Source organism: Notamacropus eugenii, chromosome X, assembly GCF_028372415.1.
Source record: "Notamacropus eugenii isolate mMacEug1 chromosome X, mMacEug1.pri_v2, whole genome shotgun sequence".
Taxonomy (NCBI): Eukaryota; Metazoa; Chordata; class Mammalia; order Diprotodontia; family Macropodidae; genus Notamacropus; species Notamacropus eugenii.
Genome location: NC_092879.1, coordinates 32555777 through 32568933, shown reverse-complemented (window position 1 = coordinate 32568933; position 13157 = coordinate 32555777). Strand labels below are relative to the sequence as shown.

The 13157-nt window shown below is 41.7% G+C and overlaps 1 protein-coding gene across 1 annotated transcript; it reads right to left on the bottom strand.

Annotated features, from left to right (window-relative positions):
* Positions 1–4214: 4214 nt before the first annotated feature.
* On the bottom strand, positions 4215–9278 carry LOC140516074 (NTF2-related export protein 2-like). The gene is made up of 4 exons (XM_072627003.1): positions 9092–9278; positions 8298–8384; positions 6747–6891; positions 4215–5011 (listed from the first exon to the last, which is right to left on the bottom strand). Exons 1-4 carry the CDS (start codon positions 9104–9106, stop codon positions 4833–4835), a joined length of 426 nt encoding a protein of 141 aa, XP_072483104.1. The 5' UTR covers positions 9107–9278; the 3' UTR covers positions 4215–4832.
* Between the last annotated feature and the right edge of the window lie 3879 nt (positions 9279–13157).

The following is a 13157-nucleotide window of genomic DNA, read 5'->3' as shown; positions in this document are numbered from 1 at the left end:
ATCCTAGGTAGGGATATCCTTCTTATCCTTAATTTTGTTTGTGCAGAAGCTTTTCCGTTTCTCATAACCAAATTTATCTATTTTATTTTCTATATATCTTTCTATCCTTTGGTAGGTTAAGAATAATACATTTCCTACCTATAGCTGTGAATGGAATATGATCTGCTTCTGGCATGATCTTTATGTAGCAGAATAGTGCTGTACTGTAAGAAATGACAAATATAATTGTTAAGGTCACATATTCATTTAGAATGTGTTGTGGAATATGGTGTAAGGTGTTGCTCTAAACCTAATTTCTGCCAGACTGCTTCCCAGTTTTCTCAGCAGTTTTTGTCAAATAAGGAGTTCTATCCTAAGTAATTTATATTCTTCAATTTATTGAACATTGAGTTATTGACTACCAGTGTTTCTATTTCTCCCTTTTCTAGTCTGTTCCACTGGGTATTTTTTTTTAACTAATAACAGATGACTTTGATGACTTGTGCTTTATAATATAGTTTGAGGTCTGGAAGTGATATTCCTTCTTCATCTCTACCTTTTTTTCATTGTTTCTCTTGATTTTGGAGATCTTTTATTGTTCTAAATATTCTTCCTCTTTTACGAAGTTCTCTAAAGCATCTTTAAAGTGATTTCTTTGTTAAATCACAGTAGTCTATTTGATAGGTTTTTTTAATCGTGTTGATATTAATAATATTGGAGACAGATAGGTGGTGCTGCACTATAGATAGTAGTATAGTAGATAGAGTACCAGTCCTGAACTCAGAAAGATCCCTCTTCCTGAGTTCAAATCTGGCCTCAGATACTTCAGTCGCTTTAGTCACGTCTGACTCTTTGTGACCCTGTTTGGAGTTTTCTTGGCAGAGATACTGAAGTCGTTTGCCATTTCCTTTTCCAGCTCATTTTACAGATGAGGAAACTGAGGCAAACAGGGTGAAGTGACTTGCCCAGGGTCACACAGGTAGTAAATGTCTGAGGCCAGATTTGAATGCAGGAAGATGAGTCTTCCTGACTCTAGGCCTGGTACTCTATCTACTGCTCCACCTACTGCCATAATACATTGTTATTTTTGTAAAAAATTCTATCTGGTGCTGAGAAATATATAGATATTCTTTAGTAGTCTCATTTTGGAGAGGCTATAAGTCTTTGAGCTGCAGTTTCTCTAGCAATTTGTTCAATTCTATGGTTTCCCTTTCGTTTAGGTTTCTGTTAGATTTTTTTTTTAACTGAGAGACCTTGAAGGCTCCTGTTATAATTATATTACTGTCTATGTCTTCTTGTAGTTCAGTTAATTTTTTTTATAAATTAGATACTAAGACATTAAGAAAATATAAGTTTAATGTTGATGTTGGTTTATTGTCTATGCTTCCTTTCATCATCGTGTAGTTTCCTTGTTTCTCTCTATGTTGTGAATTTTTATTTGTGCTTGTATTGATAGCATAATTGCAATTCCTGCTTCTTTCGGAGTCACCGGATGAATAGTAAATTTTGCTCCAACCTACATTTTATTCTTTGTATGTCTATGCTTTTTTAGGTACGTTTCTTGTAAGCAACAAACTGTTCAGATATTTTCTTTTCTTATGCAGTTTGTCATTTTTCATTTCGTTGTATTATTTCATCCATTCACAACTAAAGTTATGAATGTTAAATTTAAATTTTCCTCCCTTTGTCTCTAAATATTGTTTTTTATTAGGATTTTTCCCTTTGTCTTTTGTAAAGCTAGTATAAGAGTTTCTACCTGGGCCTCCTCTACCTGAACTCCAGACATGTTACATGTCACCACTCCTTCAGGGTTCTCTGGTAACATTAAGGGGGTTTGGAAATGTCTTGTCTCTCTTAAATTGATTTCTCCAGCATCCACTGATAGTGCTTCCCCAACTTTGGGGGTCCCTGCATCCTAGTTCCATGTAAAACTACTTAACAATCATGAAGGAATGTTTACTTCAAAGCTCTAAGAGGCACAAATGTACAGGCATTCTACCCCCACACATCTGAGGGCATAAAGCTTCCCTGCAGTACCTCAGTCTCTGGGGAGAACAGGAGAATCAGGTTCACAATTTAGCTCACTTTCTATATAGCATAATCCCACAATGTCCAAGTTCAAAGCCTTCCCTTGGGCTTGATTGGTTTCTCTGGGCTTTGTTGCTAGACTGGTAGCAACATCCAGTGTAGAATCCTGGCTCCAAGGTCATGATGACTAATATAAAGTATCACAAGAGGCAGAATAGTGTATGGCATAGAGAACTAGGTTCAGAGTCAGAAAGCCTGGGATTCCAGTCCTACCTTTGACTGTGTGTGACTCTGAGCAAGTCACTTAAGTTTTCAGTGCCCCAGGCCAATCTGTAAAACTGCAAGTTCCAGAAGGGTAGGAGAATGAGGGAAGGGAATAAGCATTTATTAAGCACTTACTATGTGCCAGATCCTATGCTGAGTGGTTTTACAAATATTATCTCATTTCATCATCACAACGCCTCTGGGAGATAGGTGCTATTATTACGCCCAATTTACACATAAGGAAACTGAGGCAAACAGAGGTTAAGTGACTTACTCAGGGCCACACAAGTCAGTGTCAGAGGCTGGATTTGAATTCAGATCTTCCTGACTCCAGGTTCAATGCTGTATCCACTGCAGTTCCACCTACTGCCTCAGTCATGATGGTGAATCCACATCACCTGAGAATCAGTTGAAGGAACTGGGAATGTTTAGCTTGGAGAAAAGAAAACTCAGAGGGTGGGGAGGAATAGGATTGCTGACTCCAAGTATTTGAAGAACTGCCTTGTGGAAGAGAGATTAGCCTTGCTCTGTTTGGGCCCAGGGGATTAAACCAAGAGCAATGGGGAGGCAATGGGGAGACAACGGGGGGGGGCAAAGGAACACATCTCAGCTTGATGTCAGGAAGAACTTCCTCCCAATTTGAGTTGTCCCAAAGTGGATGGGCTACCCTGAGAGTTGAGGTGGGTTCTCCCACCTTGGAGGTCCTTAAGTAGAGACTGGATGACCATTTATTACATAGTATGGTGGACAATCCTTTCATGGACGGACAGGTTGGACTAGATAGCCCCAAGGACTTCTCCTTCACTCAAGAGAATGGTAGGGTCAAGTGACAACTTTTCTGGTTGAGCCTATATGGTATAGGGAATAGAGTGCTGGACTTGAAGCCAAGAAGTCCTGGGTTTGAATCCTGCCTCAGATACTAGTTGTGTGACTCTGGGCAAGTCATTTCACCTCTGCTGGCCTCAGTTTCCTTATCTGTAAGATGAGTGGGGTGGACTCGATAACTCTAAAGGTTTTTTCTAACTTTAAATATCTAATAGGAGCTTAATAAATATTGATTGATTGATATTCTGATCTGGGCATGTTTGCAGGTAGTATAGAAGGAGTCAGTGGGAAAGCAGAGATTGAAGCCTGGAAAGAGAGAGGGGATGGATGATCCAAGGGAGAAGCTCCTGGAGAAAGGAGGAGGGGAGGAAACGGGGCACAGATCGAGGGGGTGATCTTGGTAAGGCGGAGGACAGAGCAAAGGGAGAGAGCATGGTGTAACACCAATATGATACCCACAGCAGCCGCTATGGATATGGATACGGGGTAAATTCATAAAATATAAACTCTCTTCCTCAAAAAATGAAATAAAAATATTTACTCATATACCAGAAAGCCAAATACATCCTAGTAACAAAGAAATCTATACCCATTATCCATGCAGTGAGCACAGCCTTCCCCAAACCTTCCCTCTGTCAGGCCTCCCCACAAACAAGCTCCCTTAGGCAAAATCACTCCCTCTCTCACTCACACTAGCTGCTCTGATCTACCTCAGCTCTCCCTCATTCTCTCTTCATGCTATACCCTTCCAGCTCCACCTATTCAGCAAGCTCCTCCCACCATTGGGTTCTATGTGACTCAGGCTGTGGGCTGGGCCAAAGCTCAAAGCAGGTCACATGGGTCTATTAAGGGACAGGGAAGATCTTCAAATTCCCTTACCACTACACATGGAAATGATGTTGAGGGAACTGGAGGTGTCAAATTGGGGAGAAGAGGGAGGTCACAACAAATAGTCTTGTTCTCAGGAAAGAAGGAAGCAAAGTCCTCTGTTAAGATGAGAGTGAAAACAGAAGAACCAGAGCAAAGAGTCTATATTAATTACAACCATAGGAAAGGAAAAGTGGTGAGGAAGGGCAAAGTAGCTGCTGAATACTTGTGGTAACTACAAAATTGAGACATTTCTGCATCAAACTCTTTTATTCAAATATATCTAGTTTCAAAAAGTTAGTTTGGTTCTGTAGGATTTTCATGTTAATTTTGTAATTCATTAATAATCAAGATCTGAATATCATTTCACAAGTACATTTCCAGAACATCTGAGTAGTTATGAAAATCCAGCTAGTAAAAGTCAGCAGTGATTTGATTGTCCTGACTTACATGGCTCCTAAGTTGAGGCTACTTTGATGTTTATTGAAAGGAGGCAAGTGCTTGTGTGTTATTAACTCTGTATAACCCTGCACATCCAAGGTGTGATGCTAATCTAATGAGAGGGCCCATTTTTGTGATGGATCAGGTTTATGCTGTTTGTTATCTTGAGGTAGTTACCCTTTTAACAAAGCAGTAAGCACTCAGCATTTCAGTAAGAGAGTATTTAAAAGGTGTATTACAGCCAAACACAATTCCGCTGCTTTTAAGAGTGATCACAAAAGTTGACATATCAGCTCTGGCATATCCTGGGTTTACAGCACTTCTGAAATGAACTGGACAAGAGGAAAATACAAATGAATTTCAATCGGTTTAAAGAAAGAATACTGGAGCATTTGGACCAGATATAAGAGTCCCATTTTTGGCCAGGCCTAACTGGACCAATCCTGGAAACGGAAGCAGTCACTTGCAATTTTCCACACAGTGCTGTTTGGCATGACTTGGGCAGTCAACAGGAAATTCTGGTTGAAATAGCGCTGTTTGTTTCCATCAAATTTCACTGTTCCACAGGTAACTACAAGGACGGTTGTTTGGCTCTGAGTGGCTTGCTCTACACACAGAAGAGGGAGAGAATGGCAACACCCATAAAAGCAGATTGTTCAGTTAGTTACAATAGGACCCAAATCGTCTCTCCTCTTTCCAATCCCAATTCCTAAGGTACAGGTTGGCTCTCTTGTCATTTGCCAGCCCAAATGCCACCTGCTTCCTCCTTATTGCCTCTAGGGCAAAGCACAGGCTCCTCAGGTTGGCATATAAAGTCCTTCACCATCTGGCTCCAAACTCCCTTTGGAGATGTTTCTGTGGGAGTCCCCTTAAAACCCTCTCCTATTTGCTATTCTGTAAACCCACATTCTCTTTCCCCATCTCTGTGTCTTCCAAAGCAGTATCTCTCCCATCTTCCTTTCCTCTCCAAAAGTAATAATATTAATTCTGGAATATTCTCCCTTCCTTACCACCTCTGCCTCAATATTTCTTTTCATTCAAATTTTAGACCAGGTACCACACAAGGCCTTCCCCGATTTCCCCCAGTGGTGGTACACTTTCCCTACTCCAATTATCTCAAGTCTCTATAACATTCTCTCTTCCCCCAAAAGAATTTAAGCTCCTTAAGGACAAAAATGAACTCTTCTCCCCCTCTCTTATCCTCCCCTCCCCTCTCTTTCCTTCCTTCCTTCTTTCCTTCCTTCCTTCCTTCCTTCCTTCCTTCCTTCCTTCCTTCCTTCCACAGAGCCAAGCACCACTCCCTGCATACAATAGAAATATTTCTTGCCATCTTCTCTAACTAGAAAAATTCTAGTATCACATATAGATATCCTGCCTATACTATCTGACTCATAGTCAGAAAGCTAAATGCCACAGGTACATTTCAAAGATATATCAAAATCCCGTTCCTTCTAGATGGATGACTGAATATGTAAAGTTGAAGACTTTATGGGATATGAAGGCTGCATTTCATATGATGTTTTTAACACACCTCATTCACTTTGCTCCCTTGCAAGCTGTTTTTGCTGGGGAACCCAGAAATAGTAGCAGAGAAAGAAAAGAAAGATTTATGGCCTGCCTAGAAGGGAAAGAGATCATGAAATATTAATTATCGCAGTTTGAGTCTAGGCCTAAATTACTTTTTTTAATTTTTAAATTTTTAAAATTTAATTTTTAAATTACTTTGAAGTATTAAAGGACTCTAAGAAATCTGAAAACATTATTCAGCAATTCTGGGTAACTTTCATTTGGACTTTTCAGGGCACAGTAGCAAATATTTGCTTCAGAATTTCTGTAGTTTCTTCCTCTGCATCCAAAGTTCCATTTAACCCTTACATTTCATTGCATGAGTCAGGTAAGCCCATGAATCACCATAAATAGGAAACTATTCCAGGATATATAAAAAAAAAGACTTTCAGATGGAAGAGCTTAGAGGCCAAATACTTGATTATTGCATGACTCTAAAGTTTTATTCCCTCCTAAAATATCTCTCCTTTCATGAGCTTCTGTGATTTGCTTCAGTTCAGAAAACTAGTTAAGGGGCAGAGGTCAAAACTTGAAGAGATCCCAGATTTCCAGCCCTCTAGAGCAGCATCCTTCAGGGATCTATTTTCTCATTTGCCAAATGATGGAGATGAACCAGAAGGTCCTTTTCCAGGTTTTAGAATTCTTGAGTTGGTTTTATGATTGTCTAGTGATCAAATACAAAATTCTTTAACAGTCTACTTTGAATAATTAATGTCTAATATTACCACTTAAGAATATAATGTTTATTTATTGCATGAGAAAACCCCTGATCTTACCATGAACAGGTTGGCAATCTACCACATTGATTTGAAACTCGCTGGAAGGCAATGTCTCAAAAAATTCACTCAAAGCATTCAGTCCAGATATGGCATTTCCGTTCCAAACTAAAGTAGCTGTATCAAGGTACAATCTAGTCAGTACCTAAAGCAAAGGTAAAGACAGAGATTTCTGTTCTTTGTAATTTTTTTCTGACACCAAGTCTACTTGTCTTCTACCTTTAGTTAATATTCATTTCCCCAACTCCATGTTGTCAGTTCTGCTGGCTAAGTAACTACGAAATAGTAATTGTTTCTCTTTTACCCAGGAGCCCTGAGGGTCTTCCCCTCCCTGTTTGATTTTTTTTGTTTGTTTGTTAAAGGGGTCATCTCTAGAGTAACTACTTAAAGAAGTCTACTCATTGAATAGGTGTATCTCACTGAGAATGTGATGAGACCTTAGCCTGAAAGGGCCAGGGTCTCCCATTGCATCCTGGGTGTCCTGATGAATAGCAGGGCACTGGACCCAGATGACTCAGGAGAAGAAAGTGAGGTTGGCGACCTTGCACAGCCCTCCATCCCTCAAATCAAAGTCAACTGCAAGTCATGTCATTATCTTGATGTCAAGGTCCTCTTTGAGAAGGAAGGACAAATACAACAACAACAAAGTGACTAATGAATAAAGAGAAGAGGTTTTTAAAGAAAAGAATCTATGTAAACTGGGTATAGGAAAGGTTGGGGATAATAACTGTATAGTGTCAATCCAAATGGGCTGTGAATCAAATACCTTTCTAAGGTAACCAGATATGCCTTGTAATAATGGGGGGAAAATAACAGGTGGCATTTACACAGGCTTTAAGACCTGTAAAGTACTTTCAGGTATTATCCCATTTTATACCCAAAACCCTGGGATGCAGATACCTTTTACAGTTGAGGAAACTGAGGCAAGAAGAGGTTAAATGACTTGCCTAGGGTCACAGAACTAGTAAAGTGTGAGCCCACAGTGGAACTCAGGTCTTTCTGATTCTCGGTCCAGAGGGAGGGAAGAAAGGAGGAAGGGAGGGAAAGAGGAAATCAAGAAGGAAGGAAGGAAGGAAGGAAGGAAGGAAGGAAGGAAGGAAGGAAGGAAGGAAGGAAGGAAGGAAGGAAGGAAGGAAGGAAGGAAGGAAAGAAGGAAGGAAGGAAGGAAAGAAGGAAGGAAGGAAAGAAGGAAAGAAAATCAGGTGGCATAAGATCAAATGTCACATCTGTTACCTAGTGGACGCTCACTAGTATTATCTTATTTTGGCACTCTGAATTTGGAGTCACAGGACCTGGGTTTAAATCGTGCCTGTTATTTACTCCTCATTTGACCTTTCTGAGATTCTGTTTCCTTATTTGTAAAATGAGAGCATTAGGCTAGAAAGCTTTAAAGGCTGAGTGCAACTCTAAATCCATGGCTAAATGACAGAAAAACAACTAATATTAAAGAAAGAAATATCCACTCACTTAATGCAAAGTAGCTGAGGAGGCTGTAAGTAAAGTCAAATAGGTCTCAGGGTTCTTTTTTTTTTAAGTGCTTATAATACTCACCCTTCTTCTTTTATCTATGGTCTCATAGTAAATATTCACAAACTCTTCAGCAGCTCTACATGCCTGCTCCGCGTTGGTTTTAAAATCCTAAAAGAAAAAATCGGCACATATACTTATCAAAGTTGGGCCAAGTTCATCTCACCTCCACAAAGGGAGTGTAACAACTTTAGGCCAGTGAAGTCATCTGTGTTTGAATTTGAAAAAGTCATTTCCCATCTCTTGGCTTCAGTTTCCCCTTTTGTAAAACGAGGGAGTCAGACTCGACGGCTTCTGAGACTCCTCCCGGTCACTTGGCCTCGATTTCCTCTCTGATGACCTCAGGGGTGATCAGAAGGCTCAGAAGCATGAGCAGGGACTTCCCTGGGCCTCCCAGGATTCCGGCCAGCTCCCAACACCACCCCCACGTCCACACCCACCTATGGGTGGGGACCGGGTTTTCAGCGCGAAATTAAACACAACGGAGAGTTCAAAGTGGAGGCGGCGGCCACACTCTCACTCCCGATCTGGAGTCACCCATCGGTGTACAACTCCGTGGGTGTGCCCCCCCTACCCGTCCCGGTCTCAACCCCGGCCCCGCCCGCCCGCGGACTCTGCCCCCTCCCCGCTGTCAGAGGCCCACGTGGCCTGCCCGGAGAGTGCCCGATCTGAGAAGCAGCGGCGACAGCAGCGACAGGAGGAGGAGAGGGGACGGGAAAGTACCGCCAGCGCACCTCAGGTCCCGCACCGGGACCAGCGGGCAGGTGGCACTTCCCTCGCTCCACTACCTACCACCCCAACGCTGCGCCGGGACCTACCACAGACATTGCCATTGCCGCTTCCGGGCGAGAAAGCAGCTTCAGCGGATCGGGGCTTGAGGCGGGCTGCGCGGGCGGCTGAGACAAGCTCTGCACTCTGAATAAGTAAAGTTGAAGTCTCCCGGAAGCTGTTCCGGCTCTCACAGGCTCACCCTGCCTCCTCCAACTCTTACTCCGGGCGCAGTCACGCCCATACAGTCTTCTCGCCGCTGATTGGCTAGCTGGGCTGCCAGACCCTGCCCAGTGAGTGTGAGATGCGGACAGCGTCCAGTGAAAGGCGAGCAATCTGACTCCTGGGTGGAGTATTCACAGAAGGAAAAGTCAAATCAAAGGGGCGAAGCGGTAACCTGGCAACCGTGTGGCGGCCGAACTGAACACCTCTGTATCTACTAACCCGAGAACGTTTGCCAATAAGTCAAGAATACTGCTAAAATGAATGGATTCCCTGTTTTCGGTTTGAGAATCCGAGAATCAGAGGCTGAGTCCCAGGCTGAGACTCTAGAATCCCTATTTTACTGAAAAAAAGTGATGCGCTTGGCCGAGAGCTGTCTTTTCTCCCCTCCCACCCCTATCTCACGTCACCCTCACGCCCTCCCTCACGGTCTCCTCCTTCACCCCAAGGACTAACCATTTTCCTTGCCAAGGCCAACACTTCTACAAGTGACCCCCATGCCATCCCTTCTTCTCCAGCAGATTGATGTCTCACTCACCTTCAATCTCTCCTTGTCTACGGCCTGCAAACATGCCCATGTCTTGTCCTCATCCTCAAAAATCAAAAAAACCTCTCACTCCACCCTTCCATCCCTACTAATTAATCATCCTATACCTCTGCTGCTTTTCATGGCTAAACTCCAAGAGGAAGCTGTCTATAATCAATGCCTCCACCTCCTTTTCTCTCACTCTTCTTAACCCTGCAATATGACTTTCATTCTCCCCACTTAACTAAAACCATTCCCCGAAATTACCAATGATTTTCTTGTTGATGTATCCAAAGGTCTTTCTCCCCAGCTCACCTTTCTTAACCTCTCTGCAATCTTTGACACCATTGATCCATCCTCCTGGACACTCTCTTCTCCAGGAGTTTTCTTGCCCCTGCTTTCCTGGTTCTCCCCCTATCTTTCTGACCATTCTTTGTCAGTTTTCTTTGCTGGATCACCCTACCTATTCCATGAGCTAACTGTGGGTATACACCCAAGGCTCTGTCTTGGGCCTCTCTGTACTCTCTAAGTGGCCTCTTTAGCTTCCATGAGTTTAATGATCATCTCTAAGCAGATGATTCCCAGATGTATGCCTCCAATTCCAATCTCTTTCCTAAACTCCAACTTTACACACATTATCTGCCTTGATGAATGAATGAAATAAAGAAATAATCCCTGCCCTCTGAGGGATTTAATAGGGGAACATTCCACATTTAGGAGAGAGAGAGGTGTTTTGTTCTGCGAAGGCAGAAGGAATATCATAACATCACAGTGTCCTAGATCTGCAGATAGAAGAGATGTTACCAGCTTTTGAGTCTGACCCCCTCATTTTACAGAGAAGTAAACTAAGACACAGTGAAAAGTGAAAAGACTTGCCCAAAATCACACACAGGTGGTAAGTGGCAGAGACAAGATTTGAACCTGGTCAAATTTCCACTGTGCCATGGCCTGGATGGGTGGTCTAATATTTAATGCCAGCTAGTCACTATAGGAGGCTAAGGGCAGAGATGTGCTGGAGGTGGCAAGCTGGTTATTAAATTTTCAAGGTGAGCATTTACACCTTGGAAATCAGCAAATGCTACAAATCTGGGCTTGATTTGTTTTGTTAATTGTCCAGATTTATGAAGGTGATGGAGACAATGTTAATAATGCAGGTTAACTTTAAAAAGTGCATCATGGGCACTTTTTTTCTTCAGAGAGCTGGTTGTTAAATATTTGCCAACATACCCCTGGCTAAGTAGAATAATTTACACATACTCAGCCACCATATATTGTTTTTTTTGGTTCTATTTACTTAACTGTGCATTAGTTCATGTACATCTTTCAATGATTCTTTGCATTCTTCACATTTGTTATTTCTTATAACACAGTAATATTCCATTATATTCATGTACCACAATTTGTTTAGCCATTTCCCAATAAAATGCATCTATTTTCTTTCCAATTTTTTCTACCACAAAAAGTGCTGCTTTGGTGTATATGAAGATTTTTGTCTTAGCAGTGATCTTCTTGTGGTATGAGCCTAGTAGTGAAATCTCTGGGTCAAAGGATAGAGATATGTTAGTAAGTTTAGCTGCATAATTTCAAGTTTCTTTCCAAAATGGTTACCATGATTCACATCTCCACCAATAATGTACAAGTATGCCTATCTTTCTACAACTCCTCTGTGACTGAGTACTTCCATATTTTGTAACTGTTGCCAAATTGTTAGGTGTGAGGTAAAACCTCAGGGTTGGTTTGCTCTTAATTTAGTGCTTTGGAACATTGTTTCAAATGATAGTTAATAGTTTGTAATTCTTCTTTTGAGACTTGTGCATTCATATTCTTTGACCTGTGTATTCATATTTTGGAAGGAAATTTTTTTGGATAGATAGATAGGTTGTTGCTATTAAATTGTTTCAGTCATGTCCAACTCTTCATGACCCCATTTGGGCTTTTCTTGTCAAGATACTGGAGTGGTTTGTCATACCCTTCTTCAGCTCATTTTACAAATGAGGAAACTTAGGCAGACAGATTTAAATGATTTTCCCAGGGTTACACAGCTAGTAAGTGTCTGAGACCAGATTTGAAACCAAGTCTTTTGATTCCAGGGCCAGAACTCTATCTACTGGACCACCTAGTTGCCCCAGATAGATATACACACATCTATTAATTGTTTATATTGACCGTATCAGATAAATTTGATACAAAGATGTTTTCCCCATTTGATCACTTCCCTTCTCAGGTTCTTTGTCTGTATTATTCTGTAACCTCTCCATCCAATTACAGCTTTACACACCTGTCTTACTCTCACTCTGGTACGTTCTATGCTCTCTGCCCTTTCTGCCTAACACTCTGGGACAACTCTACCAGAGGTCAAAACCTTTGTGAACAATGATAACCTCCCTGAACTCATTCCTCAATGATTAATGTACTTCCACCTGGTCATACTTACCCCATTCCAATGATTCTGAACTCCTTGTTATCATTTTTCAAACCCTATTCTCTGCCTTTCACTAACTACTCCCTTAGTCCATCTCTTTCAATCAAATCCTCTATAGCTCCTACTCTGAAGTTACCCAACCCATACACTGTGCCCTCTGGAATGCTTACACCATAAGTAACAAAACTAGGTTTCATCTTAAAGCTTTTTCTTTCTTATTTCCTCCATCTTAAGGGTCACTGAGGCCACCGAGACCTAGCTGCCTCCTGATAACAGTTTCTCTGGTCACACTTTCCAGCACTGGTTTCACTTTCACTTTTACACCCCACCCCCAACTCACTGATCATTGTGGGGGGAGTTGGATTACTTCTTGCTCACCATTGCTATTTCCAGGCTCTCCCTTTACTACCATTACTCAGCAACTACTCCTCCTTTGAGGTTCATTCAATCCATATTTATCATCCAATCATGGTAACTGTTGTCAATAGACCTCTAGAATACCTTCCTTCTTTCCTTAATGAATTCAGTGCCTGGCTCACAGTCTTTCTCTCATTCCTAACCCCTGCGCTCATATTAGGGGACTTCAATATAAAAATTGATACTGCCTCAAACACCCTAATCTCCCAATTTCTCAACTCACTTATTTTCCATGACCTACTCCTCCACTCCACCACAGCTACACACAAAGATGGCTATACCCTTGATCTTGTCATCACCATGACCCTCAAATATCCAATTTACCTATTGATGAATTCCAAAATCTCCTTACCCAATCCCAATCTATTGTAATTTTACCACTCTGCCTTGCAACTCCACATCTTGTTCTTCATCTTCCCTACGACCTCCAAACCTTCCACAGCTTAGATCTTTCCCCAGCTGTCTCTACTGCAATGGTTATACTTTCCTCCCTTCTCCATTTTGACTCCTTAGTGAACCAGTTCAACTC